This window comes from Cavia porcellus, unplaced genomic scaffold (assembly GCF_034190915.1).
Source record: "Cavia porcellus strain 051 isolate PalLab524CR breed Dunkin Hartley unplaced genomic scaffold, mCavPor4.1 scaffold_7, whole genome shotgun sequence".
NCBI lineage: Eukaryota > Metazoa > Chordata > Mammalia > Rodentia > Caviidae > Cavia > Cavia porcellus.
The window spans coordinates 56,642,532-56,669,775 of NW_026947490.1; the positions used below are offsets into that span (position 1 = coordinate 56,642,532).

General features: G+C 41.8%; 2 protein-coding genes, 1 long non-coding RNA gene and 1 pseudogene across 4 annotated transcripts in view; 1 reads left to right on the plus strand and 3 right to left on the minus strand.

Annotated features, from left to right (window-relative positions):
• The window catches only part of F5 (coagulation factor V), a 59,187-nt gene extending 37,139 nt beyond the window's left edge, over positions 1 to 22,048 (minus strand). For both annotated transcript variants that reach the window (XM_063253638.1, XM_063253636.1), the window contains exons 1-5: positions 21,891 to 22,048; positions 19,406 to 19,497; positions 12,474 to 12,596; positions 1,622 to 1,834; positions 340 to 483 (exon numbers count right to left, since the gene is read on the minus strand). In XM_063253638.1, the coding sequence (XP_063109708.1) occupies positions 340 to 483; positions 1,622 to 1,834; positions 12,474 to 12,596; positions 19,406 to 19,497; positions 21,891 to 22,048 (730 nt within the window). The remainder of the gene's footprint in view (positions 1 to 339; positions 484 to 1,621; positions 1,835 to 12,473; positions 12,597 to 19,405; positions 19,498 to 21,890) is intronic.
• Positions 2,638 to 12,467, minus strand: LOC134476986 (large ribosomal subunit protein eL43-like; annotated as a pseudogene).
• A 2,598-nt stretch (positions 22,049 to 24,646) lies between the features above and the next one.
• Selp (selectin P) overlaps positions 24,647 to 27,244 on the minus strand; it is a 31,590-nt gene continuing 28,992 nt past the window's right edge. Inside the window, exons 14-16 of the mRNA XM_013151234.3 lie at positions 27,126 to 27,156; positions 26,242 to 26,297; positions 24,647 to 25,529 (exon numbers count right to left, since the gene is read on the minus strand). Of these exons, the coding sequence (XP_013006688.1) occupies positions 26,243 to 26,297; positions 27,126 to 27,156 (86 nt within the window). The 3' untranslated portion in view covers positions 24,647 to 25,529; position 26,242. The remainder of the gene's footprint in view (positions 25,530 to 26,241; positions 26,298 to 27,125; positions 27,157 to 27,244) is intronic.
• On the plus strand, positions 25,429 to 26,002 carry LOC134476987 (uncharacterized). The gene is made up of 2 exons (XR_010048847.1): positions 25,429 to 25,555; positions 25,747 to 26,002. It is a non-coding gene; the product is annotated as an uncharacterized LOC134476987 (long non-coding RNA).

A 27,244-nucleotide genomic window follows, 5' to 3' on the forward strand; every position in this document is an offset into this window, starting at 1 on the left:
ACCTTGAACTTCAGTGTAAATGGGTTGGTCACTACACAGCAAAGACCACACATATCACTAAAGGAGACAGGACTGACATCCTGGAGGTACAGGCCAAGGTAAATCCTGCTCAGAGCATCATACCTAATGGGGCTTCACACTTTCTCTCCATTCAGTTTGGTAGCTGCACTTCCTGGTTTTAAAGAAGGGTAAGATTTTGAGAACCATTGCGCTGGATTATATAATACTCTAATTAGAAACAGTGACTATGATCAACTTCCCTGGTCTCCTGAGGAAATCGGTGGAGCCAAGGTAGTAATGATTCTACTGCAGCTGGAGGACTTCAGACCCATGTGTTACCTGGCATTGTTCTATTCACATAACCATTGACCGTGTACATTAGAGATGGTGATGGGTCCCAGCTCTTGCTTTCATCAAACACGGCAAATAGCAGCACAAATTGTTTGTCGAACATCATCTGAGTCCCATCCTCAGTTAGGGTGCCTGAGAGAGAAAGACGTATTTTCAACAGCATCCTACACCGAAGACGTGCTAGCCTTTCAAGACAGCGAGTAGTTTAAGGTGAGAAACCAATCATAATAATATAAACTCTGAGAAGTTCCTATTTTTTAAAATAGCATCGTTCTGAATAATAATGGGTGAGAGTTATCAAATTTCCTTTGACACTTTTGTAGATTTAAGGAACAGAGATACAGGGGTAAATTTAACCTGGCACAGAAAGAAACTACTTGGCAATTGTCAAAATAATCCATTTCCTCAGCATCACCAGGCCAAAACGCGTGTGCCTTCTACCTCAGATGGTAGAAGCATCACACCCTAAGTTTAATGCAGCTCTCTTGTTTGTACAGGAAATGGGTATCAGTATTAACCTGTTCTCACCTGAGGGAAAAATGTTTTTCAGTGCCATTTTAGTAGCTTCTATATACCAGGCCATGAACATGTATTTTTTGTGATGAATAAATCAGTTGGGCATGTCTGTGTACATATGTAGACAGACAGTGGGTCCATCACATTTGTCTTTCTCATGGTCTGACTTACTGTGACACTTTGCTTGTTTTAATGAAGTATGAGCTGGATTCTCTGGAAAAACCAAGCCTGTTCCTAAGAAGCCTGCTCAATGTAATTTCTTGTAAAGTCAGTTGAATAGTTTTGAAATCTACCATCAGAAGTGTTCAGCTTGTTATAAGAAAGGAAGCTGTAGTTTTGTGTTTTCAGAGACCAACCCAAACTTTAGCCATGTTAATTAATTATGTTAGCCAAAGTCCTTTCTAAAAATACAGCAGAGGATTGGCCATGGTGCACTTTCAGGAAGACATCAGTCTTGTAGTAAATGTTACAGATCGTACCAGTAGGATATCAGAACATGGTCTCAAATAGACATGTGTTTGGGAGAAGCTCCTATGGTTGAGATTAAGGAGGAATTAGAAGAAACTGAGGATGATTCAGGTCCTACAGTGGGGTATTTTTTCTTTTGTCAAGCAGTGCTTTGGTCTCTGCAACCTTCTCTGTCTGCCCCATGGGTGAAAGTTACCAAGACGCTCCCAGATCTCTCCTGTTCCAGCACTTGTTAGCACCCCAGCATATCTGCTGGTGCAGAATCTTTTCTTATCATTGGTTTTACCTTTCTTACAGATGAGAAGAGGTCCAACCAGCCCTGAGTTGAAGTCCTTTGTCAGATTCTTATAAGAGTAATAGATGTGTGTGAGGCATGGAGGGTCATCCTGTGTGGGCCCGCTGTCCTCACTGATGACCCACTCGTAGGTGTACTCTTGGCCCGGGGCCACTGCATCATCCATCCTCTCCACAGGAGATGTGTGGTCAGAGTAAGAAGCACCTAGAGGGATAAAAACCATAAAGACATCTGAAGACCACTTTTTCTTCACTCTCAATCTGAAAAAACCTGAGATGAGTTCTCTGGATAGCATATACCTTTTCATAAGGAACCTTCATAATTTGGAAAGATTTCATAGGAGGTGCCATCAAAATATACAGTGAATGTTTAAATTCTCAAAAGTTGTTACCATAAAAGCCACATTGCCATTAACCCCCTCAGAACACTCCCCCTCACTTTGAACACACTTAGCCCATTGTTCTTGCCACTTTAAAAATAATTTTCTTTGTTTTAAAGGGAATAAAACAAAACAGTAAAGTGAAACAAAACAAAATAGTGATAGGACAGTAGGAAATCCAAAATTCTTACTATATTGCATAATCTTATCCTCTAATTAGTTGCTCAGGCGACTGGCCCCAAGCTTGGGAAGTTAATCAAACAATTTAAATGTCAGGTGGCTTCCTCGCTTCAGTTATCTCAGCCAGTGCTGCGTCCAGTTACTCATAGAGGTGGAGGGAGAGGGAAGCGGGAGGCAGGAGGTGAAGGCAGCTTCCTGCTGCTTCTCCCCAGCCCACAGGGCCTCCTCTGGCACACAGGGAGGCTGCCCGGCTTCCTGCTGCTTCTCCCTGGCTGGCAGGGCCTCCATCAGTGCGCGGGGTGGTGGGGCTGCATGGCTTTTCCTGCCCTGCTGGTAGGGCCTCTGCTGGTGCACAGGGCACAGGGACTATGTTGCTTCCTTGTTGTTTCCTCCTGTCTGGCAGTACTGCTGTCCCTGGTTTTCTTGTTTTTGCTGAATTCCTGAATTCTCTCTTCTCTCTCTCTCTCTCTCTCTCTCTCTCTCTCTCTCTCTCTCTCTCTCGGTTTCAAGCCTCAGTTCAGATCCTTCCTGGGTCCATGGGACCCACCTCTCTCCTCCTTCTCTTCCTCATGTTGTTATGTTCCAGGGTCTGGACACAAAACTTGGAGAGGTTCTTTCTCTGCTGCTCACTGCTCTGCCATTTTCCCTGAAGTCACCTGTTCTTGCCGCTTTCTGAAACAATTCTGAAGCACTCTTTCCTGAGTGTCTTTAGTTACACTGCTGTGGCTGCCCTAATGTCCCGAATGCATTCCAGACATCTACCTTGTATGATCTTTTTGACTTTTGGGAAGAGCCAGAAGTCACGTGGTGCCAGACCCAGTGGAAGGGAAAATGAAGCCACACCATAATGTTTTTAATTGACATCTATTACCACAAATGTTTGATTCATGAGAGGTGATCACAAAATAACAATGAATATTTAAATTTGAAAATATGTTACAATAAAAGAAACATTATCATTAATCCCATCAGAATACTCAAAATATTCTCCTTGCTTCCAGTATATTTATTCCATCCTTATTGGCATTGTATCTTTTTCTCTAATAATTTTTCAAATTTTTTATTACATAAATTAAATCAATTATTATAGACGAGGAGCATCTCTAATAGTAGAACAGAGGCGCTATTTCTGGTCTTTGGGTTCCTCCCGTCTTCTGATGGCTGTGACTGCAGAAGGTTATTGTAGGTCCAGGCACCACCAGCCACTGTTTTCATGCAGGAACCATAATGCCGGATTGCTACAGCCCATCTCTTCATCTTGATCTTGCCACAGAAGGATCAGGTGTACTTGGTGTGCTGGCTGACTTCAATTTTCTTCACCATTTTGCAGAGTGAGGTACCATAGTAGGTCCCACATTTACTGACCTTCTTAGTGTATTTGGTCATGTCAACTTGACCTAAACCCAAGCCCTGCTGTAATGAATTTTTTTAAAAATGTAAACATTCATCACATATTTCAGTCAGTCCTTGTATGTCTACTTCTATGTTCACATACTTATAAAAGCTTTGATACATTGGTGAGCTGAAGAATAACTCTTACTAGTAAATGAGATAAAGATTAGCAAGTTATTTTTCCAAAGTAACTCAATAGTTAAGTACAATCTGAGACTTCAGTCACTTGTGTGAGAATACAAGAACAGGTTATATTTTCTCTGTGGTCCTTGATAAGTCATCTTGTTTATGCTTAAATGCTCATTCATCTTGCACAGTTAGAACTGTTTATATACTATTTTGCTTGACCCTGGAAGTGTCATAATTTCCTTCCCCCTACAGCTACCCTTAGCCCTGTTTTATCTCTTTATTGCATTTCTATCATCTGATTATCTCAGCTTTCCCCCAGCACCTCAGTGTCCAGCTCCTTTGCACGGTCTATCTGTTTGTGTGCATAAGAACTGTGTCTGTGCCCTGAAGTTAAGATTTCTTGCACCCCAAGACTCATTAACAGCCCTGGGTACACTTGGCTTTCTGGGACAGCCCCAGATTTATTCAGCTGCTGCCAGGAGAGCAACAGGGTGTGGAAACAGAAGGGGAACCGAAATGCTCAAGATTAAAAGAGCAGAGGGTGGGGTGAGGCTCCCTGCAATGAAGGAAGATGTGGTAGAGATGGAGGAAGCAAGTTCAGGAAGGGGAGAGGTCAGTGTTATGAGAAGCCGGGAGGGCCAGGTTGCTTCCATTCCACATGTAATTGAACGGAAGTTTCCCCATCATCGCCTGCCAGCCTTTCTCTTGGAGAGGCACTTATCTTTGCTTCCATGATTTCCTTGAGATTAAGGGTGAGACCACCCGAGAGCAGATGTGGGCAGACAGGAGCCAAGCCTGAAATGTTTTCCAGAAAAGCAAAGGGCCAGTGGGAACTATTAAGTAATTGTACTTTTAAAAACAGAAATGCTTAATTTTTTCCTCCTCTCTCTTGCCTTCTGTTCATTTTTTCCTCTTTTTTCTCATTTCTTTCTTGCCACCCTTTCTTCCCTCCTCTTCTACGGCTCATTCATCATCTTTATCAAGGAATAATGTGCATGCAAAAAAGTTCACCAGATTTTGCATAGTATTTGTAGAGTTTTGACCACTGTGTACGTTCTTAGGGCTGCAGTCACAGTCCAAGTAAAGAGTGAATGCTTCACTCCAGAGTTTGGATTTAAAACATGATGCTTCTATATGTTTTCTGTTTTTCTATTTAGTCTTTGTTACTTTTTCTTTTGTGCCCTGCTTCTTTTTGGGAGGAGGGGAATTTTAAATGATTTTTAAAGAAAATCTTTACGAATGTCTTATAAGCTTTGTTTTGTTTCATTTGTGGTACCTTTGGTTTATGATAATGCACCTTCAATTTATTACAATCTCTCTGTAGCTACCATTATGCCATTTCACTTATAAGAACCTTTATAGTAATATATTCCAGCTTCTTCCCTCACAGCCTTTGTGCTATTTTTCCAATTCATTGTATACTTTTGTTTTGTTTTTTGAAACAAGGTTTCACTCCATAATTCAGGCTGGCCTTGATCTCCTCTGACTATCCCAGGCTCGCCTTGAACTCATGGCAATCCTCAACCTCCAGAGTGTTGGGATTATAGGCAGGCGGCACCACTTCTGGCATATTTTGTTTCTGTATACATAATTCAGGCCACAAAAAATTAATTATTTTTGCTTTAATAGTTATACAATTGTCTTTTCAAGAAGTGATAAAGAAAACCTTCTCTATATTTGCCCTTTACTAGAACTTTTCATTTCTTCCTATGAATCTTAGTAAACCACTGACAAAATTTTCTCCTACCTAAAAGAATTCCTTTTATTTATTTTTTTCTGATTTGCTGGTAAGAAATTATCTGTGCTCTTATGTAGCTGCAATAGTCTTTTGCTTTCATTTTGAGAGATTTATTTTTCTTCTTTGGTACTGAGGATTGAATCCAGGACCTTACACTAAGCTAAATTCCTAGGTCTTTTTTATTTTTATTTTGGGACAGGATCTCACTAAGTTGCCCAGGCTGGGCTTGAACTTGCAGTCCTCTTGCATCAGCCTCCCCAGTAGCTGTGATAGCAGATGTGTGCCATAAAATCTTTTTGCTTAGAATATTAAGTGCACAGTTTAGACATGTCTTTCTTTGTCCTCTGACTTGCATTGTTTAGAATAAGTCTAATATCATGTATTTTTGCTCCCAGGTATATACGGTATCTATTTTCTCTACTTGTAACACTTTATATATATATATATATATATATATATATATATATATATTTTGTCTTTTTCGTTTTTATCGGTACCAGGGATTGAACTCATGACTGCCTGCTTGCAAGGCAGGCACTTATGCCGCTGAGCTAAATCTCCAGCTCCATCACTTTATATTTTTTGGCAACTTGATTGTGCTATATTTTGGTGTGGTTTTGTCTAGCCTCTTTAAGTCTACAGGTCTTCATCATATCTGGAAAGTTTTCAGCTGTGATTTATTCAAATACTTTTTCTGTCCCCACCACTCCAGGATACAACTGCACATGTCACAGGTCACTTAATATTATCCCGCAGCTCACTGATGCTCTGTTCATTCTGCTCAGGCTCTTTTTAAAATCTCTGTGCTTCATTCTGAATAGTTTCTATTGCTATGTATTCATGCTCTTTAGTGTTTTCCTCTACAGTGCCAACATTAAAAAATATGGAAATATTATATGGGTCTGAATTTCTGATTTCAAAACAAAACTAAAATCCTAAGATTTGATAACATAGCCTAAGCTACTGCATAGTATTTGGCTGGACCAGTCTTGGCAGTGGTATTCTGCATTCTGATCCCAGTGTCTGCAGGACACATTTTTTCTTTGAATTACCCTCCTGCCTACTCCAGACACCTGAGTCCCTGGCCCTTGTGCTTAACATTGGATTCTGTTATGCCTTTTTCCCCTTCAAAAGATGGCTTGACACAGCTTGCAAATCAATATTTACTATAGGTCAAACTTTCACCCTGATGATAAGCAGGATAGAGTGTTTAAATTCTCAGGAGCTAAGAAATGATAAAAGTTTAAATAACGTCTGGTGAGTCTGAAGATTATTCAGTCTAAAAGAAGAACAAACGTATGAGGAACACTGTAGATTGACAAACATTGAGCTTTATCTCTGAAAGTTACAAAAGAGCTTCAGTAACAAAGTACAATCAGGACGGATAAGGAGAGCAGCCTCCCAGGTCAAACATCCTGTGAGGAGGAGCACAGCGGTTTGCAGAACCGAACCTGCCGCCCTTCCTCAGGCTCTGCTGCCTCATGCATTGAACGCTGGTCTTTCCAGGCATGAAGTGTCCGCTGTGCCAGCTGTTCAGACATCACACGGGATTCCCACTGCAGAATTGGAATTCTGTCCACTGCTTTTGCAAGTTATTCAAAGGACAAAGTGGGAATTTTTTTTTTTTTTTTGGATAAAAGATAACTTTTAATGTTCCCCCTTTCTTTCCCTGGATAAATGTGCGTTCATCTTTTAGATGTGCAATGGAATGCTAGCTTACCCCTTCCCTGATTTCTGATTGTGCTACACAGGTTTCATAAAGGGCACTCATCACAATTTGTAATTAAGTATTTAGGAGAAGCATGAGTAATGATGCTCTCCTGCCAGGCTGTGGGAGAAATCCCATAAATTAAAGCCAGGGTCCAAATGTTTTGGCCATACTTCCTGTGTGAACTTGGGAAAATTTCTCCTTGTCTCTCTTAGCCTTTTTTCCTTTTTTTTCTCACTCAGAATCCAAGATAACAGAGCCCCTTTTCTGGAGATAATGTCATTTTTGATGGGTTATAAGGACTGAAAAATTCATGCTTATCACCTAACAACTGCTTTGCCAGCCTGTGGTAATATATTTAGGATTTTATTTAGGTGTCTTCTGTGTCAGATACTTTATAGTTAACACAGTTTCTTTCCTTTTAAGTTTTACTTTGGATTAGATATAGCTTAAGTGTCATTGAGTTTTCGTAACCTACATAAGGAAGATGGAAATTGGTATTCATTTTAGTTTGGTCTTCTAAATAGCTGGCATTTCCCACATGCTTAGAGGCTGGAAGGCTGAGGCCAGGGTTCCAGCATGGTGGGTTTCTTCTGAGCATCCCTGCGGGGCTGCAGATCGCTTTCTTATTGGGTACACATAAAGCAGAAAGAGCATGAGAGAGCTCCTCTTGGGGTCTCTTTCACAGGACACAAACCCATTTTGAGGGCTCTGCCCTCATGACTCAACTGCCCCTCCTAGGCCACACCCTCGTACCATCCCAGTGGGGACCTGGATTCCAACCTATGACTCCAGGGGAGACACAGATATTTAGTCTATTGCAGTGACAAATCTCTTCTAAAGATAACAACAACAACCACCACAAAAAGCAATATGCAAAGTAACTGTTAACAACTACCAGAAGAAAAAATCAATTAACTTCAAAGCAAAGAGAAAATAAGACATCATCTCTACTTTCTAATAAGTCCTCAGTCCTTCCATTTAGTTCAGAATTATCCTCAGTCTCATCAGCTCTGGGCCAGGCTCTTGGCCAGGGGCCAAGTGCAGGTGGAAAGCCGTCAGAGCTGTACCCCGCAAGCTCAGCCCACTTAGCAGTGGGGTGCAGTGGGAGCCTTGGCTGTGATGAGCTCCCCTCCAGAGTTTGCCTGGGGCCACTCAGTCCCCAGGCCAAAGTTAGAACACACATTTTCAGTCCAGCAATATCAGTATCTATGAATTACCCAGAGTGCTGGAACACTCGTACTGGATACAGCACTGTGACTTAGTTTTAATGGCATCGAATTTACTTTTAAGTGGTCAGTGGCCCACATCAGATTTAACACACAGCAGATTTTAAAAATTCTCTCTCAAGTATACACCATGACATTTTGGTATATGCATAAATAATGAAAATGTTCCCTCTACTGGGTTGTATAGTAAATAAGAAAAAAAAAAAAAAAAAAAAAGAAAATGTTCCCAAAGCCACACAAATAAATGACCATATAATTTACTAAAATAAATTATCCATAATTTTGTATTTGTCAGTTAAATGCAAGATAAATGTCAAATAATTGAGCAGATTATTTAAAAGGTGAATTATGGGTACAGTACACTGAAACAAATGATGAACCATGCCTGCAAGTGGGACATAGTCTAGAGGACAACTAATGAGACAGCTGGGGGACAATTTGATCACTATTTTCTTTTCACTTCAGATAATTTTGCCTTCATTCTAGAATAACACAGGTATGCCGAATCTTTGATTTTACAACCCATTTAATGTAAGGTATACTCCCAAGCAGCAGCTATTTTGAGCACCCATGTGTGAAATGCATTTTTGCTGAATCTGATTTTGACTTTGGAATCAAAATAAAAAGTTCGGCTCTAAACTGAAAAGGAGGAAAAATGAACATGAACGACACTGTGCTAGGACACAGAAAGTTCCTGTTTGGCTTCATGCTAGAATAAATGCTTGGCACAATGCTTGTCCTTCACTTTATATTTACTGACTCCGTTTGCTTCCTGCTCAGTCCATCGTCAGCTTTGCAGTGTGTTTATACTTGTCGTGGTGTTCTAATTATTTGCCAGAAGGTTTTCAGCATTTTTTAAAAAAAATGTAAAATGGAGTGTGTAAGTTTTGGGAAAGTGAAATTGCATAACGAACTCTTTTGGTTCCCCACTAGGGTGCTCATTCATTAAATTCTCCCCTTATTTTTGTTAACAACTCCTTTCTTCTCCATTTAATAAACTTAGCGAATGCTTCAATGCCTTCAAAGATTCAGAACATTCTTTTAGAAACTATAATCAATAGGCAAATGAAAATGCTGATGCTTTGCAAGGAACCCAATTCCACTGCTAAGGACACACAAATCTCTTTTGAACAGTAGTTCACTTTATGTGATTTATGAGAATTATTATGTTGGCCATTACAGTTTGTTTTAAGCATTATTATATGTTCAATGAAGTACAAAATATCTAGATGAAAGAGTAAATATAATCATGTATAATTTATCAAACATCAGAATGCTTTGGAAAATTTACAAGAGTAGGTTTTCACAGAATTTGGAAACATTTAGATGCAAGGAAAAATCTCTAGTGAAATTTTTTTAAAATTCAGAGTTGAATAACCAGAAGATGACTAGATATTACACAACTAATTTTGTGGTGCAATACTCATAATGAAACTCACATATTTAAACTACGAAAGTTATAAATCAAACGAAGAATACTATTAAGATTTATTATGAAACAAACTTTCTAAAGGTAACAACCAAAACATCTTTGAAAATGGTCAGGACAACTTTGAATAACCCTTACAGGGTAACACAGTTTTCTCAAGGCTGTGATTTTCAAACAGCACGCTACTTACGAAGTTTCACAAGTTTTAACCTCAAATTGAAACTTTTTAGTGATAGAAAGCTTTCCAATAATTATGTACCACTATAGATAATTTATTTCCTGATTTAAAGCTATTCCTATTAAATACATTTCTAAAGGAAAGGTAAGCATTTTTATAAATCATAATTTGGCCTCTGTCAAAAAGGGTTATCCATCCTTCCAGATGTACTACTGTGATTTCTCAAGCCTACTAGATCATGTCAAGCTCGCAATTTCTCTCACTTGTCTGCCTCTGAGTAAAGGAATTTGGATTCTCTTGTAGTTGGCTCAGCAAGATCTGAGTTTATCTTCATTCCTGCAAAGAAGGTCTCAAAATGTCAAGGGAGGCCTTGAGGGTGGGAGATAACACAGAAGGCATGATAAGATGAACGGAAGGTTTGTCTTTCAATATGAAGAATGCTGTTTACTAGACTTCATCTCGCTTTCAAGATGAAATTTGACTTTCCCCACACACCTGCATTTGTCTTTCTCAGATTCATGGGTGCACAGGCACTGATCCATGCCAGTAGTCTGGTCACCAGATGAAACTGTGGGGGCGTTTTAAGCAGTTTTTCATCCATCATTGCTGACTGTGAAGCAATGGGAACAAATAAACACCCAAAGAGGGATTTGTAGCAAGGTCCACTCACTGTGCAAACAGCCTCGCTGGGGTGCAGAGTTCACAGCTCTGACCTGTTCCCATGTTTGAAAGGGAACTTGGAAGGGGCACTTTGGCTCTTTGAGCAAACATTGCCCCTCCTGCCCTGCTGTGCTGAGTCCCTGATGCAGCCCCTGGAAGTTTACACATAGGTTAAGAGGTGTTCACTGTGTTGCTGTATGATGTTAGGGACATGGAAAGATTGCCACACATGCTGGCAACCCTAGGGTCTTGGCTTCTGAAGATGGCTGAAATTTCACAGTTAATCTTTGTTGTTTTTTTTCTGAATCCTTACAGGTGCCTCTGGGGAAAATAGTTCACAATAGGTAGTGACCTGTTCATCACCACCTTACAAGAAATGGGTTTGACAGTAATTTACATAGGAAGCAATAAATGTAAACACCACCCTCTCGCTCATAGCTGTCTAATATTAAATTTGTTGAACACATTTTGCTAGAGGATTCTTGTAGGTTTATGTGCTAGGTATCTTTCTGAGATTTTATAATAACAAAGTTGTGTGAGATACCTATGATTACTATCTTTGTTTTACAGGTGAGAAAGGGGAGGCATAGAGAAGTTAAGTAATGTCCCCCAAGTCACACAGCTGCTAAGTATGGAAGCCAAGATTCACGCTGGCAAACCTTGTTCTAGCTCCTGCTCTATAAAATACTGTCCAATTCCTCTCTTCAGGGGTATGATGGCTGGAATATGTGGGGCAAGGAAAGAGATTTGTAAAACATGAAAAGCCTGAAGTTATTAGAAATGTTATTAACCATTGACTAGGACAACACGGAGACAATTTTAATAGTAGTTCCTGGTAGGACTCTGCTCTGCTTACTGTGGTCTGAATGTTAATGCAAGGGGCAAAATTAGAACAGTATTAACGCAGGGACGTACTGTCTGTGGCTGAGGCATTCACTCTCATCACCGTCATCTTCGTGACCACTGACATCGTCATCATCACTGAGTCCTCATCATTTTTTGAGAGTTTACCAAGCCTAGGAACCATGTCCTGGGAACACTACCTAAATGATCTCATTTAATTTTCAGAGCAACCTTATTGGGTAGGTGTAAGCTTTCCCATTTTGCAAAGGAGAAAATTGAGGCTCATAGATGTTAAGTCAGAGAAATAGAAATGCTAAAGCTAAACCTTGAGTCTACCTTCCGTATTTATGTTCTTAACCATTTTACTACCTCTAAAGTAGTATCTAGTATTCTTTACTATTACCACCATCAAATACTATGGGCTAGTGTCATCTGTTTGCCATCAGACCATGTCACCATGTCAGGGACCAAAATCCTGCCAAATCCTGCTAGCTGCCTGTGTTTGTAAATGAAGTTCACCGTGACACATCCACACTTATGCATGAACATATTCTCTGTGGCTGCTTTTGTATTAAAAGGCAGAATTGAGTCATTGAAACAGAGCTCTTATGGCCTGGAAAACTGAACGTATACCTATCTGCCTTTTTACAGAAATGTTTGTTGACCTTGTAAGCCTTCTTGCAATGTGTGTGTTATCACTCCTCTGTTAAGGTGAACACCTTGTGTTTCACAGTGATTAGCTAATTTTCCCACACAGCTATTAAAGGAGAAGGACCTAACAAAAAGCTAAGGTACAGTTGGCTTTGGAACCTTTTGATTTTCATCTTTGAAACTTACAAAGGCAATGCTTTTTATAACTTAATTTGTAGGAAAGGAGATTTCTCAGATGCATGGTTAACATTACCAGTTTTAAATGTTTGACAGTCGTGTTAGAGTTATACATTTTCTTTTGTCAGAGGGATATGAAATTTCTCTTACCTTCTGAGAATTTACTGTACTTAATTCCTTGAGGGTGGATGCTTACAGGCTTGTCTGCCTTGTTCTTAAAGTGAACTTTCATGATGTCTCCAACTTCAGCATATAAAGTAGGCCCAAGAAGTCCTACGGGAACAAGAAGTTAAAATTGTCTGTGTTCAGAATCATCAAAGATAGAGCTGCTATGCAGGAAACTCCCAAAGTGACTGTGGTCCATTTTCCTGGTTTTGAAGTCAACCTGCTTCGCTGGAACCATGGAGGCTTTGCGAGCTCATTCACTCTGCATTTGATGCAGTTGCATAAAAACAGGAGGGTGGAACTCAGCCTGGACCCAAAGCAAATCAAGTGAAAAGGAGAAACAGTTTTGACCAAGTTCAACCCACTCAGAGCCACCACATTTCCTTAGAGACTTCTGTCTTTATTTTTTATGGTACCAGAACCTTCGCATTGAGCTACTTCCTCAACCCCCTTTTATAGTGGCTATTTTGAGACAGGATCTCATTAAGTCACTGAGTTGCACAAGCTGAGCTTGAACTTGCAGTCTTCGTGCCTCAGCCCTCCAGAGTAATAAGATCACATATGTGTGCCACAATTCCTGGCTGAAACTACTGTTTTTGGTCAAGAAAAGTAAGAAGGTCATTTTCAGCTACACGGGGGTATATGGGAGGAGCTACTGTAGATTTCTCTGATTTAAGTGAAGCCTCAGAGACCTGAACAAAACGATGGTGCACATCACGCAGTTCTCTGGCGCTGCGGCAAGTTCAAAATCCCTGAATCAGGAGTGAGCACAGTGTATCTAAGGAACAGTAAGAAAAGCAGCATAGGAAGAATGGGAAGACCTAAGGGGGGTGGCTGTGGTTTTTCTTCTGTGTAAAATGGCAAAGCACTGGAACTTTCTGCAGCAGAGATATGGTCTGATGACTATAAAGAGTTTTTCTTCTTTAGAGAAAAAGTCACGCTAGCTGCAGGGCCATCTCCAAGCTCTCATGGAATTGGCCTCTGCCCATCAGGGGTCATGGAAGCAGGAGAAGGAATTTTGAGAGGTGTGAAGTTCAACCTGCTTTCACTTGCAGTGGTGATAATTGTGACGGGACATCCATGGGATCCTTTCTTTCAGTAAGACCCTGTGTTGTTCTGAAGTGGAGACATGGAGGGCTACACTTTGGGCGACTGTATTGTATAACTACTCAAAACCATGACTCAGATGTCAGCACTTCCATTAACTCCCTGGACAGAAGTGGTCCTGCACCTTTGGCCCCCATGTATCTTGACCATATGTTGGTAGTGGGTCCTACTGTCTGTCTGGTGAGCTCCTGGTGGACGAGCACTGGGTCTTACTTATTCCTGAAGTCCTTAGCACAGTGCCTGTGCTAAGTAAAGCTCCATTCTAATGTGTGGCTCACTGCAGTAACCCATAACACTGTTTACCCAGTTACTTAGCTCCAGCCTCCAGGTCATCCTGGACTTCTCCCACAGGCCACAGCAAATCCATCAGAAAACGCTGTAGGCCTTCCCTCCAGTTGTGTCCAGATTCCAAACACTTTTTATTGCTTCCCTGCTATCTGCTGGCCTCTGCGCCCCAGTCCCTTTTCTCTGTTTCCTGATCTCTGTCTGCACTCGCTCTTTTCACCTTACAGACTATTGTGGGGATTGATGAAGGGTCCACAGTGCTCGGGTGTATCTTCATCAATTCCCACAATAAATGTTGGAGATGCCTACTGAGATCTTCACATTACAGATGGAAACTGGGCTTCAGGAAACTTAAATACTGTGTCTTGCCCAATATCACACAACTAAAAAGCAAAGCTATAATTTAAACTTATTTCTGTCGGTCTCTAGGTATTGAACTTTAAACCATCTCTTTATACTGCGTCCCTACCTTGTATTCATTCATTCAGTCATTAAATGAATATTAAGTTCCCACATTTTCCTATAGTCAGATTTGTAGTGACAGGTAAAAGTATAAAATAGGTACACTCCCTTCCTATCTTCATGGAGCTTGTAAGATAATAGGAGAGACAGATTTTAGCAGGCAATCATACAGATATTTGATTATTAACTGTAAGCCTTATGAAAGAAAAGCACACAATACCCTGAAGAATATTTGACAAAGACTTAGTCTAATTATCCAGGTAAGCAATGTTTAGGGTTGAGAAGCACTTTCTCAAGGAAGTGATGTACTTTAACTCAAGTCCAAAGGTAGACAGGAAAGGAGGCAGGAAAGATCTCACCAGAGAGTGATCTGAGCATGTACAAAGGCCCTGAGGAGACCTAATCAGATAACTGACAGATGGCCATGAAGGAGCTTAGTAGGCAAGACAGTGAGGCAGAAAGGAAAGTTGATGGCACCACGGGAACTCCAATCATTTGGGGGCTTGTTGGCTTTATTTAGTTTTTCCTTTAATTGCATTTGAAAGCCACTGAAGAGTTTTCAGCAAGGGTGCAAAATGGACAAGATTTTGGTTTTTAAATCTCCAGCTGTATTTGTGGAGAATGGCCTGGGGAGAAACCAGAGAAGATGCTAAGGGAATGCTCTGGGAGAGACACTGGTGAGATGAAAGTCACAGTGGTGGAGATGATGAAAAAAGAAATATTAGCTTTCTGCCTGGGAGATAAGTTTGCGGGACTTAATGGCAGATTGGATACGGGATGAGGAAAGTCCCCAGGTTGCCGTGGGTGACCCATGGGGTTCTGCTGTGGGAGGGACAGATGTGGCCAGAGATGACAGCTTCCCATGGCTGCGGTAACCAATGCCACAAACCTAGTGCCTTAAAACAAATCAAATGTGTCTCTTCTCTTACAGTCTAAATGTCAGTGGTCCAAAATGTACTTCACTGTTAAAATCAAAGTATTGGCAAATGTGTCATTCTGGAGGCTCAAAAGTGGAATCCTATTCTTGTTTGTTTCAGTTACTAGAAGTTGCATATATTTATGGTTCTGCAGCCACTTTCTCCCTTCAAGGCCAGCAGAAGGCATATTCCAGTCACTTTCTGAGATTCTCCATGTCTCTCTTATAAGGATCTTTAGGACTGCATTGTGGCCGACAGATTACCCAGAATACCTCTGTATCCCAAGACCCTTAATGCTATATGCAGAGTCCCTCACGGACCTGAGGCAGGGATATGACCCCACTTACCACACTCACCAGACAAAATATTTTCACAGCCTCTCACAACCATCTTCACCCGCTACGTCCCACAGCAGAACCCCATGGGTCACCCACTGTTCCTTCTATTGTACTCCCAGTCCAAGAGTTTACCCTGTTCTTTGCCCAAATTCTTTATTTTATTCTGATGAGAACTCTGCACAATGATGTCATGGATACCACAGAGTTCAAGTTCAACTCTTACATTTGAACTGGTTAACAAAGCCTGGAAGTTATAAGGGGCAGAGTAGGGTGACTGGTTGCAGGTCAGTCAGTGAGTTGGTGGCATTTCTGGGGATGCAACCGAAGTCTCTGGGTGACATCACGGGGCTGCAAATGCCAGATGCCCAGAACAAGCTTCCTAAAGACCTTTCATCAGTGGACAGTTGAGTATTTGTTCAATACTGGCATTAATGCTCCTTCAGCATTAACGCCAAACTAAAAGATGTTTTCATTCAGGCAAATCAAATGCAAGTAGGCAAACATGGGCTGAGTGTTTCTGACTGCTCTTTAGCTTCATCTGGATAGCCTAAGCCTTTTCCCACCTTCTCGGTGCCCTGGGCTACATAGTGGGGCAGGAGTAGACCCCTGTAGGGCACAGGGAAGGAAGCACAGCCTGCAAGTGTGGAGCTGCAAAGGACTGCGGGAGGTCAGTTGTGGCACTTACTACAGTGTCTTACCTAGCAATGGCCTTAAACTCGAGTGAGTTGGCAAAAGCCACAAAAGGTGGAGTTTCAGATAGCTTCCAATTCCTCTGTTTTTGGCCCAATGAATAGCTTTCCCCTCTATAATTTAATTTAGTGTAACAGTCCTTAAGCATCTATTCTGCATGTTAAACTGGATGCCACAGCGTGAAACTGAACAGGCTCTGTGATGAGAACGAGAGACCTTTCTGCCCACAGGTAAACATGTAATTTTATGGCCAATCTTATTCAAAAGAGGTAGGGGCCCTTCTAGCCAACAAAGGCTGGGCCAGCCCAAGCTTTGAAGCCTAGAGCTTTCTTCTGCTTCTGAACCTAGCACCATCGTTTATTTCTCCTCAGATGTCTTTATCTTTTCCTTTTCCATTAAGTTCCTTGCTTAAACATCTGTATTCCTTTCTGTAAAACTCCAAAATGTCCTTACATTTCCCTCTGGAGCCTCTGTCTTTCCTCCTCTGTGGAGCCAAGTTTTTGGACTGAGTTATCTGTAAATTCCTTCTGTTTCCCGTTCTTCACTTTCCATTCACTCCTTAAGTCCCCTCCTTCATGTGACCTTGCCCCTCTCTCCACGACAAAAGGCAGCCTTTGAGTCCCTGTCTCCGCAGCCTGTGGTGACTTTTGGTCTTTAGCTTCCCGAATACCCCATCCCCAGCTGTCCTTGCCTTCTCCAGGCAGATGTGCTAAGCTTCCTGGTGAACCTTTTCTTCTAGGCTCATCCCTTGGACTTAGTTGCTCCTTTGAGCTCTATCTCTAGCTCTGTTTTCTGTCTTCCTGGAAGATCTCACAGTCTCTGGAACTTCATTTGCCATCTGGAATTGGGGTTCTGATGCCTCCCAAATATTTATATCTAGCTTAGGTTTCCTCTCCTAAAGGCCAGAATTCTACACCACCAGCTCCTTTGACATTGTGAGGAATATACTCTACAGACATCTCAGACTCCAAGTCTGAACACAGGACTGCTCATCGGTCCTATACGCATCTCCACTCTTCCTCTCCACCTGGCTTTCCAAGGTCCTGCTCTTTTATTTTTCTTTTTTCAGCTATCAACTTAGAAGTGGGAAGACATTAATGACCACTGGACCAGGGATAGATCTTCTATGTCCTGCTGTAGCCTCTCATCATAGATTTTCTTTGTTACTGTGCTACAACTATTTGCCAACTTGCAGGTCATCCCCAGGAGCCAGATGGCTCCTGTAAGCCAGAGTCCAGATCTCACTCACTTTTATATTCTGCAATGTACTCATTTGCAAAATAACTTTTTAAAAAAGAAAGTAATATTTAAAAGCACTTTTACTTAAGGATAAGTGAATATATGAATGATCAACTACCAAAATACATAAAGTGACAGAATACAGCTATGTGCATATCCACAAAGCCATGAATATATATAATTTAATGGAAATACGATTAATAACCACAAGAGCAAACACCATGATAATGTAGCTACCTTAAATTGAGTGCTTAGTATGTGCTTGCATTCCTGTAAGTGCTTTGTGTCTTTTAACTCAGTTGATCTTCACAACATCCGTAATAGGTAGGAATTAGTTCCCTCAGTACTGGGGCAAACGGAAGAGGAGGAGTTGTTCCTGCTGTGAATGAGTGGTAATCAGTGCAGCTTCAGAAAGGACATAGGCTCTGGGCAGGGGGGTGTGAAAGCCTTTGTGGTGGTGAAGGATGGAACCTGGGGGAAGAAGGTACAGTGGGGAGATGGAGAAGAGCGGCCGGGGGGTGGAAGAAAACCAGGGCAAGTGGCAGTGGGCCAACCAGGGAAGGAGAGAGCTTCAAGCAGGGACAGTGCTAAGTACCTCGGGAACGGTGAAAGGACTGGACAGGAGCCGTGGTCACTGGCGTCTCGGGGATCATCAGTACCTTTTACACCGTAATGTTAGTGCGCCCAGTTTCATTGAAATGGATGAGAGAGGGAATGTAAGGAGAGGATGTAGAGAAAGACGAAAACTCAAAGAAAGGAGAGAAAAGGAAAAGGTGGCTAGGGTCAAAGTGAGTCTTTTCCCTCCTCTAATACAGGGATTTACCTGAACATGGCTTTTGCTTTGTTGATTTTTTTTCCTGGTCCTGGGGATTGAACCTGGAGCCCTTGTCTGCATTTATATCCCCCACCTTCTCTCTCTCTCCCTTCACTCCTCTCTCTGTCTCTGCCTCTCTCTCATTCTTTCTTTCAAGACAGGGTCTTGCTAACCTCCTAAATTGTCCTGGCAAGCTCAAATTTCCAATCCTCTTGCCTTGCCTCCCAGAGTTCTGGGATTATAGGACTGCACCCACAAGTGTGCCTTTGTTATTAATTTATGACTGAAGAGAAGTTAAGAAAAGGTTGACGTTGCCAGGTGATCATCAGACTCCGGGTCTGGAGATGAGCAGGAGAGGTGGAAGAGGAGTGTGGGAAGGATAATAGGGGTGAAGACCTGGTCAGGACAACAGGACCCAGCTGGAGGGGTGTCCTCGGATCACCTCTGTCATTCCTATGAAATATTTTCCCAAAGTGAAGCTCCTAGAACCCTCCTCAACGTAGTCTCTTTGATTAAGGGAAAGATGACACAAAGCAAAGACATTTTCTTTAAAATTCACAGCTATGTGGTTCCTCACACTGAAGAATCGCTTTAGGCAGTCCTTTGAGTCTAGGAAGCCAGGTAGAAACAAAACCTGGTTCTGTTAAGCCTTCTTCAACTAGACCCCTGAAGGTAAGGTAGGGATCTGTCTGGTCCACTGTGGCATCCATGGCTGAGTTTATCACACACAGCTGCAGCTACACAGTGATTTCTTGGATGAATGAGAACAGATTAAAATGTTCAGAAGTCTTATTTCACAATGCTGACCAAGGTTAGAAACATCACTGGCTTCATGGGTATATGATTTCATAGGTATAAGTCCCATGCACAGAAGGGTCCCATGTGGCTTAATGCTGTACATTACCAATTTAAATTTTTCAACAATATGAACACAGGGTCCCCCTTTCTCCTTGTGTACTGAGCCCATATGTTGTATCAGCAACATGGGTTAAAAACAGCACACAAAGGATGTCTTATATACAAACAAATTAGCAATTTATCATTAAAAATATTTTTTAGGCTTACCTGAAATGCTAGATCGTGGTTTTTCTTTCTTAAAATATGGTTCATACTCTCTGTAGACAATTTTCTTAAAGGAAGGTGTAAAAGAATTCAAGCTGGAAATAAAACACAAAACCTAATTTGAAAGATGTATGTGACATCTATCCATATCACCAAAAATCTGGATTCCTCACATCCTCAGACCTCTGTGGAATAACCCTTTCTTGTTATATTTCAGAAACATAAGGTTTGTAAATCTGAAAAGTAAGTAAATTGAAGAAAATAATTATGTTTTCTTTAAAAAGTGTGTTGTGATAAGCAAACATTCTTTCATGAATTTTGGCTGTTCTCATACTGTTTCTCAGAACCAGTTTTCTAAAAAGGAACCTAAAGTCATAGTGTGTTCTCAAATTTTAGGTTTTAAGTAACTGAAAGCATGAACAAATCATTTATAAGCAAATATGTGCATTATTTTCAACCGATCTATCATGTATAGTTTTTTAAAATGACTAACTTTCAAAATATAATTTTAAGCTCCTGGAACACCTCATAAATTAGTATCGATCTGCTGACCTTATTTCTAGATGAGCGAATGGAGAGAGACAGCTAGTAGAGTTAGGGCTGGGAACACGAAGCAAGTGTCTTGGAAGATGAAATGACTTTCTAAGGTGATACAGCTTGTGAATAGCAGAACCAATCATCTCTTCTCTTCTGTCCCAATCCAGGGAACCTCTATTTTATTCTCTATTTCTAGATCAAATAGGGTTTAGAATCTTAACTGTGGTATCGTATTTCACAAGAATGATGGAGAGCAGTTAGGAAAAGCTTTCCAGCTTGGTCTCCTTCATCAACACTCACCTTTCTTTCCTCACTGGGTAAAGACTAGTACAATACATTAATAGCTGTAGTCCTGATGTCAGGCTCATTCCATCTTTTGATTTTTTTTTTTTTTCATGACTGCAGAGCAAACCGAGAACCTTCACATTGGACTACATTCCAAAGGCTTTTTTATTTTTTGAGACAAGAGTTTCACTAAATTGCCAAATTGCCTGAGGTGGGCTGGAACTGTGATCTTGCTTTAGCCTCCCAGAGATTGCAAATTTGAACTACCATGCAGGGCTAGCTTTGTTATCTTTAACTTTGTATCCTTTGACCTCCCCAGTACCTCCCCTTCTCCCAAATAATAAATACAACATGTTACAAGAAAGTCCCTCCAGAGAGTATATGTTCTATCTATGAACAGGCAACTTTAGTATTGAAAAGATTGTGTAATTTTGTTTGGGGGTTTAGTTAATGGAAGTTCCTGAATGGTTTGGGTATTGCTTAGATTAACACTTTGAAATGCAATATTTAAAAATCATTATTTATAAAACGAGAAATTTCTTTTTCTAAAACCAAGATAGAATGTAACACCCACCAAAATAACCTGTTCTAGTGACATTTTTGCAAGGTTTAATACACTAAACAAAGATGGTCAAAAATACTACTTTTTTGGCAAATTACTTTGGTTTTGTCGTTCTAAAAGAGGAACCCGTGTTTCACAATCATTTAAACTGCCTTGTTAAGTTTTTTAAAAAAGCAAATTACTCGCAGTAGGAGGTTTACCACTCAAAACAACTTTAAAAATAAAACTAACTGGAAATATTGAATGACCCTATGACTTATTTTCTGGGAAGTCTTATTTTTAAACCTTTCAAGTAGAAAAATACAGTTTGTAACTCAAAGATTATTTAAGCCTTCCTAGTTACATTTGCCTTTTAATAGTGGTTTTACCAAAATATCCAGGGGAAACCATATTCCAGGAAATGATTTTAAAAATGAAGATCATATTAAAGAGCCATGAGTAAGTCAAAGAGATACAGCCCAACGAGTGCTGCTTCATTGTCAAAGTCACTTGTAAGACGCTATGGCAGGGCTGGGGATTTAGCTCAGCGGCATAAGCGCCTGCCTTGTAAGCAGGCAGTCGTGAGTTCGATCCCTGGTACCGATAAAAAGGAAAAAGACAAAAAAAAAAAAAAAAAAAAAAAAAGACGCTATGGCAGTTGTTACTTAGCTGCTTCTTGCAAAGTGTGGAGTACACGCATCTTTCCTTTTGCAAGATGCTCAGTAGTTGGAGACTAGAGGCTACTTAGTTACAAGTTCCACACAAATGGCAGACTCTCAGAACGCCAAAGCAGGACTTGGTAGGCAGGCTCTCACGAAGGAGCCAGAGGCTGGGGCTTCTGAATCACCAACAAAACTAAGCTTAGTAACAAATTAAGCGTGGTAACAAATAAGCGTGCTATCCCGGTAAACAAAAGCATTTGACAAACCCAACCTGGATCTTCTCTACATCTTCAGAAGGATGGACTGTAGGGGCAGAGGCAGAATTAGCAAGTCTAATGAACGAAATAAGCCCATCGAGCATACCTTATTAACTGCATTTAGGTGCCTTTACCTGAAATCGGTCAGTCAGTCCGTCTTCTGTCTAGGCACCACCTACTCTACCCCCCAACCCCAACCCGGTTACCTGGGGTCTGGGGGATCCGGACGGTAGGTCCAGCTGATCTTCTGCGCCGCCACGTAGAACTGCCTGAGCACCCCCGCAGGGCCCGCGCGGACGCCCCAGCCCGCCAGGCTGGCGCCCAGAGCCAGCAGCACCCAGAGGTGCGCGCGGCCCGGAGACATGATCCTCGGCGGTGCCGGCCGTCTGCGACCTCAGCCTGGTCCCTCCACGCCGTTGGGGCTGCTCCCCGCGGGAATCGGGGTCACTGCCCCATGACAAGAGGTAATGATCAGGCAGGGCGCGCAGCACGGCGGCGGTGCCACCCTCCCGGGGACAGTGCCCGGCTTCCTCCCACGCCCGCCCTCGCCCTCCGCCCGCAGCGCGGGCCGCCTGCCGGAGGTCGGAAGCTCGGATTCCTGCGGGGGACCGGGACCGCGATCGCCCGGAGTCGGTGCTCTGTTCCTGGGTGCTCTCCACCCACAGCCCGGAGGACGCCTCCCGCCTGTCACTTTACCGAGGCGCAGCTCTGGGCCCAGGCCGGGTCACCGGGGGTCCGGCTGCGGTCCTCAGTGGTCCAGAGGGCAGTGCTTCTTCCTGTGTGATGTGGGGCAAGTTACTCCACCTCTCTGGAGTGCAGTCCTTTTTTTTTTTTTTTCTTTTAATGTCTTTCCTCTTTAGTAAAAGATTGACGCCCTGGCAAAGCAACCAATTTTGGATTGAGCTGAGCTCCCCCGCCCCCATGGAACCCAAGGCCTGGTGCTTACCAGGCAGGCACGGTGCCGCTGAGCTACATCCCCGGCCCCCAATTTTTAATTTAGCATTATTTTATCTTATCAGTACGTATTTGCAGCACATAACGTTCACGTTCGATGTATGTCACACATTTTAATTCCTTCCTCGTTCCCTCCTCCCCTCCCCCTCCTCCCCTCCCCTCCTCCCTCCCCCTTCTCCCCCTCTCCTCCCTCCCCCTTCTCCCCCCTCCCCCTTCTCCCCTCCCCCTCCTCCCTCCCCCTTCTCCCCCCTTCTCCCCTCCCCCTTCCTCCTGCTCCCTTCTCTTTCCTCACCTCTGTCCACCCCATTCTTCCCTCCCCCTTCCTCCATCTCTTGTTTCCCTTCCCATCTGAGACAGATCTGTTTCCCTATTTCCCATTATCTATCTTTTGTTTCGCTCTTTATATTTTAGGCTTCTCGTGTAAGCAAAACCGTGTGGTATTTAAACTTGTGTGATTTATTTCACTTAACCTTGTGGCCTCAAGTTGCTTTCATTTTCCTGTAAATTCTCTTTCTTTATCGCAGAGGGCAGCATAGTATTCCAAGGTGGGTAAATACCACGTTTTCTTTATCTGTTCATCTGTTGATAGACTTATTGGCTGCTTCGGAGATTTAGCTGCTGTGATTTGTGCTGCCATAAACATGGGTACACACATTACCGGTATGAGGTCTTTAACTACAATGCCGTTTTTAATTTTTTTTTTTGTCTTTTTCCTATTTTCTTTTATCGGTTCCAGGGATCGAAACTCACCACTGCCTGCTTGCAAGGCAGGCCTTATGCCGCTGAGCTAAATCCCCGCCCCTACAGTGCCGTTTTAACGCTCACAAACTGATGGGAGGAGAGCAATCTTTCTTGCTAGGATTATTGGGAGGATAAAGATCCTATTAATATAGGATCTCTAGCATTTATAGAGCACACAGCATGGGTTTATTTTTATTATGTTTTTGTCTGCAGGAAGGAGCTTACTGTCTTGCCTTGTCTTGAATTTTATTTTCCTGTTGAGAAAGAATCTGAGAAATGTGTTACCTGAAGCATCATGACAACCCGAGCTTCTGCCTGTGCTGTATGGTGTCAGTGCATTCAGCCAGTTGTATCCTGGTGACATCTCAGGAAGTGACATCACACTGGAGCAGCGGATTCCCTGTCTGTCTGTCTGTCTGCTCATTTGTGGATTGTGTTCCACTTAGAATGCCCTTTCTTTCTCTCTTTCTTGGCTCAGTTTTTAAAGTCTGCAGTCATGATTCTGGGCTCAGTTTGGACTTTTCTGTTTTATGAATTCCAGTACTACTGTTCATATTATAATTACCCTTTAGGTTTTTTTGTGGGAGGTGCCAGAATTGGACCCAGGGCCTTTGCACTGAACTACATCCCCAACTCATTGTTTTATTTTTTATTCTATTGTATTCTTCTATTATATTATATTCTATTCTGTTCTGTTCTAGAGACAGTCTTGCTAAATTGCACAGGCTAGACTTGATTTTGGGGTCCTCTTTCCTATCCCCCCAGAGTATTGGAATTACAGGTGTGCACCATGCATTCAGCTACCCTTTATCATTGTGCAAGTGCTTACTGAATCTCCAAGTAGATTGTAAGCTCCTTAAGAAAAGGAAGGATGTCTTATAGTTGTATATCTACAAAATCAGTGGTTCCCAAAGGTGTCAGACCATGAAAATTCCCTAGGAGCTTTCACAAGTGTCAAGTCTGACTTGAGGGACCGGGTTGGGAACCATTGTCTTCATAATACCTAGCCTAGTGACTGATACATAATAAACAGTCAAGGATGCTATTGGCAGCATCTCTGAGAAACTTTTGGTATCATGTCCTTAAGTCCGAAGGTTGCTACCAAAATACCTGCAAGATCATGGTATTTAACCCTCTTAGTATTTCCATTTGTGTTTACTTATGTGTGCCCAGTCTACCTGACATAGCCATCAGATTACATTGCCTTGAAACAAGACAAGATTGATTGTTTGACTAAGACCTGCATTAATTTCAGGTAAGCACAGTGTAATTTTCAGTGACATATTTATTAAACATGTGATTTAAATAACCAATAAAATACATCTGTTCTGTAGAACATTAAGATGAAGGCTTTTTCTGCTCCCCTGATTTTCTCATGGAGCAGGGGTGTGGATATGTATTTGCCAACTCATTGAACGATTGGACCGTAACTGGGACAATTGTAACTGTGCGTGACATTGATGGCAAACAACGGGGTACACACAGACCATATTGATCAGAACATAAATAGAGGAATATGATATTGGGTGGGGAAATGCCTTTAACTGTAGGTTTGAATATTGGTCTCTGGGTTCTTCGGTGGAGGGGGAAGTTCCACAGGAACATGTGCTTCTTGTCTCTCACAGCCTCTGGCGCCATCGAGAGGCTACTCTAGAAACTTCGGCAGCATTTAAGGGTCCCCAGAGACAGGGACTGATGATGACTTGGGAGATCCTATGGGAATTCTCTCAAGTAAGACATGCTCCTGCCTTCCAGCAGCATAGAAGATGCCTACTTTCAATCCAAAATTAATGAGATGTCTCCCTTCATTTCTCCATAGTCTGGTCTTCTAGAGAATCGATGCTCCAGTCTCTTTGAGTAACTAATATTTCAAGGACAGCCAGGTCAAAGTCCACAGACCACAGTCAAAACATTTGCTCCTGGCTTCTGTGGCTCCTGTCTCAGGAAGAAGGTGGGTGGAGAGGCTAGAATGTGTGGCACAGTCCTTCCTGCTCTGGTCCAGAGCAAATCTAAAGGAGTGTCCTTCTCCTTTATCCACAATATGTACAGAAACCTGTAACAGATGTGCTACAGACGAAGTCAAGTCTAACAGGAAGTTTTTGGCAGGATCTTGAGAGTCTGGATGAGGTGCGCTGGAAAAGGGAATGTCTCTGAAAATAAAACCAAAGAAATGAAAGTAAGTATCTTTTCCTTAAAAAATGAAATAAAGCATGAAATCTTTCATCATATCTATCCCTTGAAGCTCAGTATAATCTCTTCCTAGATTCCAGATTTTCCGCCATCTGAGCTACTTTCCTTAGGAAACTCAACTCTCTATGTTGTATTATTTGAATTAAGGGTGTTACCAGATTATCCCTGTTTCCCCAGCAGGTAGCATAAGGTACAGTGCGGCAATACCACGGTGTCAATACCAAATAGCAGCCAATAACAAGAGCATCACACATCCTGGAATAAGTTATATATCCTTAGAAAATTTCTCTCCTGGAGAATGGAGGTATTTAAACAAATTCCCTATTATTACTCTGTTGTCCTATTTATCTCCTGTTGCCAATATAATTTCCTTCATGGCCTGAAAACGTAGTACAGAATTAAAACTAAATACATGATTATGTAAAACAAACAAGCATTTTATTGTTCTATTTCTTTAAAGAAAAGCTAAGTATTATTGCATATGCTTCTAATCCCAGCCCTCTGGGAAGCTGAGGCAGGAGGATCACAAGTTCTAGCCTACCCTAGGCAACTTCGCACCTTAGTGAGATCCTGTTTTTAAAAAAAATAAAAAAGGCAGTGGGATGTAGTTCAGTATGAAGGTTTTGGATTCAATTCCCAGTATGAAAAAAAAAATCTTCCAAGGCAGCTTACCTTAAGGGTTTGGGTCAAACGCAGTATTTGTGAAGACTCCATATGTACCTAGGTGACTGATGAACAGAAACACATATACTTCTTAGTACTCAACACAGTCTGTCACAGAGATAACTCTAACAGCAGTTTCCAAAAAATGGTAGGACTGTCCCCCTTGACTACTAGGGACTAAGGTTACTAGATGTTCCAATAGGCACAGGATTTTAAAGAACTGTCCTGTGGTTCACGTAACTTTGCAAAATTTGTTCAATGTTGATGTAAGCAAAAATCATTGAACCTGGAACTGATCTGCTCTACATATAATTAAGTCGTTTTGGCATCTTTTAAATGAAATTGCTACATGCATTGAGGGAAGAGTATAACAGCCTTACAACACTTTGCCAAAGTTGTTTAGCACTCTGGAAAATCAGGCAGTTGTGGGCTATGCCTGTGATGCTGCTCGTGCCCCTAATACAGCATCCTCCAGCAGGCTGCCCAACTGGCTGCTGCTTCATAGCAGTTCTTCTGGAAGAATTCTGCAAGCTTCTATTCGATTAACCCTGGTATGAGTGGTACAAACCAATAGGCTTTAGGCTTTAGGCTTTAGGCAATTGTCTGGGTGGAATAAAACAAGAAAGAAGCAAGTTCCCCTCTTCCCGTGTGCCATGCCAGGACTGCTTCTCTTTGATCATGCCATGCCACCCTGCGCTCAAGTCAGCTGACTATGGACTGAAGCCTCTACATACTGTGAGAAAAACAAACCTTTCCTCCTTTAGCTTGTGGGTGTCAGGTATTTTGTCCCAGCACTGAGTAAGTGATTAAGACACTATATGACTATCCTGCTTTAGTGGATGAGAAAGTTCAACTAGCAAAATATACCCAATTATAGAACACTTCCATCTTACCTTTGAGGGCTCAGGGGACATTTTCCATCATCTGAAATAAGTGAGAAAACATGAATGATAAGTTTAAAAGGAAAACAAATTATATGAAGAGGAAGAATCATTAGTGATAGATATTATTG